General features: G+C 31.7%; 1 protein-coding gene across 1 annotated transcript; it reads right to left on the minus strand.

The window, feature by feature from the left end:
* Positions 1-751: 751 nt before the first annotated feature.
* On the minus strand, positions 752-7,477 carry LOC131609754 (subtilisin-like protease Glyma18g48580). The gene is made up of 11 exons (XM_058881547.1): positions 7,225-7,477; positions 7,036-7,145; positions 6,858-6,955; positions 6,639-6,794; positions 3,510-3,633; positions 2,880-3,423; positions 2,687-2,781; positions 2,306-2,560; positions 2,004-2,130; positions 1,648-1,864; positions 752-1,571 (listed from the first exon to the last, which is right to left on the minus strand). Exons 1-11 carry the CDS (start codon positions 7,315-7,317, stop codon positions 1,030-1,032), a joined length of 2,361 nt encoding a protein of 786 aa, XP_058737530.1. The 5' UTR covers positions 7,318-7,477; the 3' UTR covers positions 752-1,029.
* Positions 7,478-9,456: the final 1,979 nt, after the last annotated feature.

The raw sequence follows: 9,456 nt of genomic DNA on the forward strand, positions 1-9,456 counted from the left end.
TATAACCTCGACATTCGACAACTTCACACAAGATTCCACTGATGAAAGATGAACTCTAACAGTTACCCTACAACCATTGTCCACATCTCCATGCACGCTCATGAGTGCACAAAACATAACCGCGAAGAACCTACGTCAAAAGAACATGACATATATCACAGGTCCTTGTTTTTTATTTTGTTGTGCATCTACTTGATCCTCTTGAAAAACTGTATCATTATACTTAATACCTTGAACCACAATATGTTTTGGGAGACAAAATTTTTGAATAGGAAGTAAACTACTGTCTTCTATGAGAATATGAGAATAACTACATATGGCTTAGAAACGCCACTGAGTCACCCTCAAAGAAAACTGTTTGGCCATATTTAATAACCTGTGTAGAGTTCATGGTAATAACAAAAACATCTTCCCATTAAACCCCATATTTCTAGTGACCTACATAGTATTGATAGTTTGGTGTACAATGCATAAGCCTTCAATGGAGTGGTTCCTTTGGCCTCAAGATGCAGCCATGTAGATTATGTTTTCATGTTTTCAATACGGATAGATAATCCTCCTCTAGGATCGTGATGTCTACTCTATCTCATTTAACCATAGGTTGAGATAGCTGATTTAGTCATATATCACAAAGGTTATTTAGGGCTATTCATAGAGAATCAAAAGATCAAAGGAAAAAATATCTGGAATTTTAAATTGGAAGCAATTTGCTACTTGACCTGCAAATTAGGAGCAGATTGTTGACTGGAAGGCAATTTACCAAGCGAGCATCTCATAACCTAGCAAATCAAGATTAGAAATTTGTGACATTATTACATTGATAGTGTATAAAGTTTATTGTTGTGCAAGACATATAGATGCTGCACTCTCATACATCAATTATTACAATACATATACTCTACTTATTACAAAACATATTACACTATCATACATAAACAACAACAAAATGACCAAATAACAAAACCATATTGCTAGTATACCACATTAAATCCTTCTTATGCATCTACACTCTCCGAGATTAATGATCTTTCACTTACGTCGAACAGTAATAGGACTCCTTACAATGTGTCTTCCATTCATCCATTTCAGTTCACCAAATTGATATTTTTTCCTAGGAGTCACCTTTGTTGCTTGCACAGAAATTCTAAATGTCTTCTTTTCACCAATTCTCTTGAATTTCAACAAACTCGGTTCTACAAAAACTTTATAACCCGACACTTGGGCTTTTGCATAATATGTACTAGGAGGTCCAACATTGGTGACTGTCCGTGTGACGTTAACAACATTTAATCCAAGATTTGGTAATGTGATTGAAGGATAATTCAAATCTGTTATGCTGTGTGATCCTGAACAAGTAAATGTCATGTTGAAATTCAGTGATGCAATGAGTTGCTGGTTGTATCCAGAAGCACATAAGAAGTTTAAGTAATCAACAATGGTTAGATCATAAACAAGTCCTGGATCTATTGCACTGTTGGGTTGAATGTGTCCTGAACCATATGCAAATGGATTTGCCAATGTTTTATCAAATGCGTCACGGATTGGCTTGTTGGTGTTATCTCTTGTGCTTGCTGCATGCACAAAAATTTGGATAAGAAAGAAGTAATCATCTTAAAAATTATGATTGTATGGTGAGATAGAAAATACCAGTGGTCATGATAGCTGATTTAATAGCTGCTGGACTCCAATTCGGATGACGTGTTTTGATTAATCCAGCAGTGCCAGCAACATGAGGACAAGACATAGATGTTCCTTGCATGACATTGAATGGAAAACCTCGACGAGTGTCTGTTATTAAATTAGATGCGGTTGCAAATAATGAATAGGCAGCAAGTATGTTCACACCTGGTGCAGTTACATCAGGCTGAAACAAAAAATCAACACAAATCAGTTTTTTGTCTGTTATAGTCCTCTCCGCTTGAAAGATTAGTCTATGCAGTTGCATGCAGGATTTAGGTAAAAAAAAATCTAGTTCATAGATAACAAATTAAAGTGTATGACACCTTGAGTATTGATGGTTGAACTCTATTTGGTCCTCTAGATGAGTATGAAGCCATAACGGGAGCTGGCTTTCTTCCATATTTTGTTTTTGCTTTTGACAATCTTATTTTAGTACCTGACTTTATATCCCTGCAAAAGTTTGACGCATTCACACAGTCAGCAATCTGTGGCCACATGAACAAGATCAAACGGTTCAAGTTTTCATTTGTAACATGTAATCTTATGATGTTACATTTTTAAAACCTTATTATAAGTACGCTATATATAATTTGACTAAAAAAGTATTGATAAGATTAGTACTTACGTCGGAATAAGGTCTACATCATGATTTCTTGTTGTTTGATGTTTGGCATAATAGCTGACAGTAGACAAAACATGAGGCTCAGAAAGAAGTGTTCTTCCACTAACTAGAGGTTGATTTCTCAAAATCACTCCCTGTGCGCCCGCAGATAAAGCTTCTTGACCCTCAGCAACTGATTTTATTTTCCCTTCTCTAACACATTCCACTATTTTACCCTTCACTTTTGAAGGATCAAGTGTTCCAGGCCTACAAAATTGCCTGCAAAAATGCGCATACCAAAAACATGTAAGAAACAATCATTTAACATATGTCTCATAAACTTGATCTCTGTTCATATTATTTTCACAATCATCAACATTTTTAGTATTGTCGTTTTATACTTACGCATCTCGATCCGTTGCATTTGCCAATTTCGCATCTGTAGAAGTTATTACAGTGAAAGACTTGTTAGGTGGCAAGTCTACAAAAAGACTGGCACCCTAGTAGTAGAACAAAAAAACACAACATGATTAATTTCAATGCTATGATAATAATAATTTTCAAGGAAAAATCAGAATATTAATGATGTATATTATACCGTGATTGTTTTGTTACCAATGGTAATAGAACTGCTGAAATCTCTATCTAATGTACTAGCAGCAACAGTGAACACCCAAGGGGCAACATTAACAACACTTCCAGCGGTAGGTCCGTCATTTCCCGCAGAAGCAACTAACAATATATTTCTAGCAAGTGCGTGAAATGCACCTATTGAAACCACATCAGTAAAAATTGCTTCAGAATTTGTACTAGCACTTTCACCAGCAGAAACAGAAATCAAATCAACACCGTCATTAATTGCTTGATCAATGGCAGCTAATACATCGGCACCAAAACAGCTAGTAGCATCGGTTAAAGACCAACACACTTTGTAGGTTGCAAGTCTTGATTTTGGTGAACCACCTTTTACGGTTCCGTTGCCAATATTAAATATACTTGCACCTCGTACAAAGTTTCCACCTGCCGTGGATAATGTGTGTGTACCGTGGCCTACAAAGTCGCGCGCTGTTTGTTGCGAACGAGGGAGTTTTCCAATGACGGATTGGTATGCATTGTTGAAAAATCTTGCTCCAATTAGCTTCCTTTGATTGTTTAATATACAATAATTTTAGTACTATGATTTATAGTATAAAATATAAATAATCTGAAAAACATGTTAAAAGAGAACCTGTTACATGGAACTTTGGTAGAACCATTGAGTTTGTTAATTTGACATATGTTACCACCACGCCATTTTGCTGGAATTGGGCCTATTCCTCTGTCACTAAAACTCTTTGATTCGGGCCAAACGCCTAATGCAAACAATGATGTTTAGGATAATATATTTTTTGGCTTTATTCATTAAGTGATAAAAAATGAAACAGATTTTTCATATGGAGATTATAATATTGAACCTGTTAAAGTAATCTTTACTTTGTCATAAAATAATTGAAATTCATGTGACTTTTTTGAGGTACTACTTGATAAGGAACAGAGCACAAGATAATGTGGTAAAATAAAATATTATATTTTGATATTATTTAAGAATTCAAGAAAGCATCTTTGCCAACTCAAGGAAAGCATGTAGCTTTTGTCTTCAGGTAGGTTAATTAAATCTTGAGAAGAAGAATAAGAAAAAAACTAAGCACAAATGTTCTATAACAAACAAACATTATGCCAGTTTTCTCGGTCTATTAATTAGTCACTATGATTATACTATTGGTGAAGACTTTAAAATAATATTCGCAAGACCATAATATTATATTATCATACTAAATTATAATCCTATAACTTCTTCCCTCCAAAACTCCCACCAAAATTAGTAATAATTATATTAAATTAATAATAATAAAATTCATTTACCCACTAACTATTAACCAAAATAACGCATTACCCATTTCCTAATTTTAAAATTTCTTAAATTTATTAAAAAAATTAATAACAATAATAATAACAATGATGTTAAATTAAAATTAATGATAATAATAATCTTAAATTAATATTAATAATAACAAAATTCATTTGCCCACTAACTATTAATCATAATAACCCACTTCCCACTTTCTAATTTTAAAATTTAAAATTTATATTAGAAGAAAAACTAAAAATATATTGTGATTATATGTAATGTATTTATTATAAATATGTTGTTAATTTTTTGTATAACCAACTAACACCACTAACTCATAATTCTAATTCTCATTTTACTAATTCTTCAGTTGTGTGGTAAACTTATCCCAGTAACTCATAATTATTTAAGAAAAAAACTTTTTTTTCATAATTATTGTAATTTCATTTTGAAATTTTACTCTGATCAATAATTACCTAATGTCACTCTGTATAATAATCTCTTTTTCTACTTTTTTTAATATTAATTCTCTTTGTATAAGAGCTTTTAATTTTAAGTTGTTTTTTGCGTTTTAATTTTATTGTTCTTCCCTATTAGTATTTTATATATAGTAATATCGAGGTTACCAAAAAATATATAAACGTTTATTATTCTTTGTTATCTTAATTAATCTTACTTTCTTTTTATTATGTATTGTTATATTATTTTTGTTTCTTTTAATTTTATTGATGTTGGTTAATTTTGATTTTTTCTTAGAGGTACAAGAGATTTAAAAGTTCACAATATGGATGTAGAATATTTATATTCTTTATTGCTTTGGTTATTCTTAATTTCTTCTCATTACCAATGTTATACTATCTTACTTTTAATTTATCAATTTTTAATATCACTTTTTCTTATTAGATAAACTTAATTTTATAATTTTGTTTTTTTTAACCTTTTCTTTTTATTTTCTAATATTTTTCAAGTTACAAAATATAAGGTATTCTACTTTGACATATATCAACGTGTCATAGACACAGAGGTTCATCTTTTATTTTTGGATTCTAATCTATACATATGTTTTACTTTCATTTTTAGTTGTGTTTTTGTTTTTCATGATATAATCATGTCATGGATGAAAGATAGTACGGACACACTTTAAATTTGTGAATATTTTGTGATCTATTATAATTATTTATTAGCTTAACCAAATTTTTAGTGACAACGTGTGTATATGACTTATTATTTTTATTCTATTTTTCATATTTTTCTTTTATTTAATTTTAAATGAAAATAGTAATAAATGTTATATATAATTTGTCTACTAATTTTTTATCATTAATAATAATTCAATAGCATATTCCCGTGCATTGCACGGGTGAACCACTAATTATTATCCTATTATTTATATTGATAAGTAAATATTTTTTTTATAATAGTTATTTAAATTAGTAATATTTTTTATTATTTTTATATTTCAAATACAATTTATTTATTATCAATTATCTAAATAAACCCGTGCATGACACGGGTGTACCGACTAGTTATGCTTTATATCATAAGAAGTTTGAATATAAGAAAAAGTGGAAGATGCAAGAAAACCCCACACGAACAGCCACCAAAAATTGACCAGCACAAAACCTCTATTAGAAAAAGACTCTAAACTGACAAAAAAAGTCACGACAAAATAGTATGAGAAAATATTGATACCAATATCTTTATTCACTGTTTTTAATATAAAAAATTATGGTTAATTCACATTACAACGAGCACAATTAGTGTAGTAATATTTATACCGACCGAAATTGCGCTAAGACGACTTTTTTAAAACCTTGGGTAAGAGAACTCATAAGCCAATCCGAAAAATATGTACATGATCACTTATAATTGAAATTTGACAACAACTAAGACAAAACTTTAACAACTGTACCATGTAAACAACTAATTATGTTTCATGCAATGAAAAAGATAGTTAACTTTTCTCTCGTGGATTCGAATCTACTATAATTCACTTGTTCATTTTTAAGAGGTAAAATTCTGATAACGAAACTACTTAATCGAAAATACATTTTTTTTGTCTATAAGTATGGTAATAACTATTAAAAATTCTTACTCACAACATTTTGGCGAAGATCATTAATTAAACAGAGAATGTTGTTCTGAAAATTGTACTTATAACTAAGTAAATAATATTAATTGGATCATAGAATATATAGAATATAGTACTCCCTCCGTCCCACAATGAGTGACCCATTTGGAATAAAATGATGTCCCAAAATGAATGACCCATTACAATTTCCAATAAACTTTTTCCAATTTTACCCTCTAATTATTAAAAGTTTTATTATTCCCGATACATAATAAGGGTACTATAGTAAAAATATTATTCTCTCTTACTTTTAACCACTTTTTTTAATCTGTGTGAAATGGTGGGCTGAGTCACTCATTGTGGGACGGAGGGAGTAAAATTATATTTTAGTTTAGTACCTGAATCAATGTTAGCTATGATGGTATTTTCACCAAACCTCCCCTTTTGCCAAGCTGAGTTGATATCATTTCCACGCAATCCAAGAAATTCCCATGAACGTGTTGTGTGCAGTTTATGTTCTTTACTCAAGAACACTGATACCACCTTTCCATTTTCTGCACAAATTTACTATTTTTAGTAAAAAATATAAAACAGTAGCTAGATCTACAAAAACATACTTGCAATTTGTGCAGCTTCTTCCTCTTGAAGCATAGCTGCAAACCCATTGATTTGTTTATTGTATGAATAAATAATTGCTTCTTTTGCATTCTCTTCACTGTCACAGTCAATAATCAATGTATATGACTTTATCAATCAAAATATCGTTATAATGGTTAATTTTTTTATTTTATATACCTTCCCAAGATTGAAGCTAGTAAATCATAATGAGAAGTTGTAGCAATTTCAAGGTCAGCAGTGGAAGGAGTTGAACCATGTGAATGTGCTCCCAAGTATACAATGTAACACTGTAAATTATTAGTACAATAGTTAAATGAATGAAATCATCTTCTTAATTACAATGTATAAGAAGCAAAACTGGCTTACCTTTTTGTTGGCATGAACATGATTCAGTGACAAAGTGAAAATAACAAGAGATGAAAAAAGAAGGTGATGAAGAGATGAAATGGAGCGACCCATTTTTCTTTGTTTGTGAAAAATGTTGAGCTAATTCTTCTCCTTATGTAATGAAATGCATATGAGATAAAAGACAGATGAAGAAGACTATTATTTTGTTCTTAGCTTTTTGGTAAGCGAAATAAAAAATTATAATATTAAAAGATTAGAAAAGAACGAGGAAAGACAGATCATATCATAAGTGATCTTAAAAATGTGACCAAATAACTTCAATTGGTCATGTTGGCTCTTTTAGATGAAAAATACTTGTTAGTAGAGACTATTCATTCACCTTGTGTGCTAGCTCAAGTTTTGCTTTTAATAATCATCATTTACAATAGTGGATGTTTAGCACCTGTCACAATAATGCCAATTTTTTTTTGATACAAGAGTTATTCAAACTCAAGGAAAATTTTACATCAATACCAACTCATTACATGCTTAAAGTTAGTAAATGAAATATCATCGAAAGTGTATAGTATTTTCCCTATTTCAAATGTTGTGAATTCAATGCCAATAACGAAGTATAAAACTAGGGAAGAATAAAGAGCAAAGAAGAAGAAGAACACAAGAATTTATTATAACGGCTATTCTCTTACTTTCTCTTAGAAAACAAGATTACAAGTTTACAAGAATAACAAATAACCTCTCTCACCCTAAATTAGGATTTGCAGCATGCAATGATGAGAAACTAATATGCTATTTATAATAAAACCTAACATACTAACTAATGACTTTTTCCACAAGGCTCATTATACAAGTCAACTTAATAAACAAGCTAACTTAACAAATTAGGGTTTAAACACTAAAACCTAATTTAACATGTTAACAACCCTAGCATCTTCGACACCTGCATGCTAGACCCATCTTCGACTACAACATGAACACTTCGACACCAGCATGTGAACAACCTTCGACTTCATGCTTAACCCTGTCGAACTGTCAAACCAAGAAGCTACCATTCGACCATACTAGAGTTCGATCCAATATCTCACAAATCTCCACCTTGGATCTAACTCTACAACATCAAGGAAACAAACTAGCTTTCTTCATGCAACTTTATCAACTACATACAATGGAAAAACTTGCAACTCGGCAATGACTTGGTGATCATATCAACAACATTGTGATCTGTCGAAACCTTCAGCACTTGGACTTCTCCATGCTCGATTACTCCTTTGACGAAATGCAAAATGCTCCCAGAAGCTTACATGATGTAATTGAATTACTATGTACATCCAATACACCACCTTAATTCCTATGGTGCATGAGCAATCATATTTTTGACTTGTGGAACTTTATTCCAAGGAAGTAAGTCATGATCCCAATGTCACTCATTTCAAAATCTTCCATAAGTTCACTGTTGAACTTAGAGATACTCAACTCATTGCTGCCTGTGATCAACAAGTCATCCACATATAAGCAAATTATGATCACATCTTTACTTACACCCGTGTTCACATAAACACTAGGCTCGGAAACATATTTCTTGAAGCCAACATTAACTAGGAAATCATCGATGCGTTTGTTCCAAGCTCTGGGAGCTTGCTTCAAACCATAAAGCGCTTTCTTCAATTTGTAGACTCTTTCCTTTTGATTTGTCACAACAAAACTAGGAGGATGTTTTACATAATCTTCTTCCTCAAGTGGACCATTTAAAAACGTGGATTTCACATCCATTTGATAAATTGACCAATTGTTGCAACTTGCAATGCCAACAACTAGCCTTATGATTTCTATCCTACCAATAGGTGCAAACAGCTCATCAAAGTCTATACATTCTCTTTGCAAAAATCTCTTTGCAACTAGTCGAGCCTTATGCTTCACTATTTCACCTTTGGGATTTGCCTTCAATTGTTCCGGTAGATCAACCAACTCCCAAGTACTATATTTCTCAATCGATTCTAGCTCCCCTTTCGTCGCACACACTCACTTTGGACTGCTTAATGCCTCTCCCATGCTAACGGACTCGGATTCTCCCATAATGGAAAAGTAAACAAAATTACCATCATCATTAATCTCGTTATCCCGAAATACTTTACAATCTTGGAGTCTCTGAGGCAAACATCTTTGCCTAGTTGGTCGTCTATTGTTTTCCCTGATTTTGGCTTTGACAGGTTGATATACAGAACCTCCTGCAACATGATTTTCTGCATTTTTGTT

The sequence above is a fragment of the Vicia villosa genome, linkage group LG6 (genome assembly GCF_029867415.1).
Source record: "Vicia villosa cultivar HV-30 ecotype Madison, WI linkage group LG6, Vvil1.0, whole genome shotgun sequence".
Lineage (NCBI taxonomy): Eukaryota > Viridiplantae > Streptophyta > Magnoliopsida > Fabales > Fabaceae > Vicia > Vicia villosa.

Excerpts from the sequence above, each read along its gene's own strand:
- LOC131609754 (XM_058881547.1), bottom strand. The coding sequence starts at position 7,317 with ATGGGTCGCTCCATTTCATCTCTTCATCACCTTCTTTTTTCATCTCTT. Across the intron at positions 3,424-3,509 it reads ACCAAAGTTCCATGTAACAG|GAAGCTAATTGGAGCAAGAT; the intron begins GTTCTCTTTTAA and ends AAACAATCAAAG. Across the intron at positions 1,572-1,647 it reads ATCAGCTATCATGACCACTG|CAAGCACAAGAGATAACACC; the intron begins GTATTTTCTATC and ends TTGTGCATGCAG.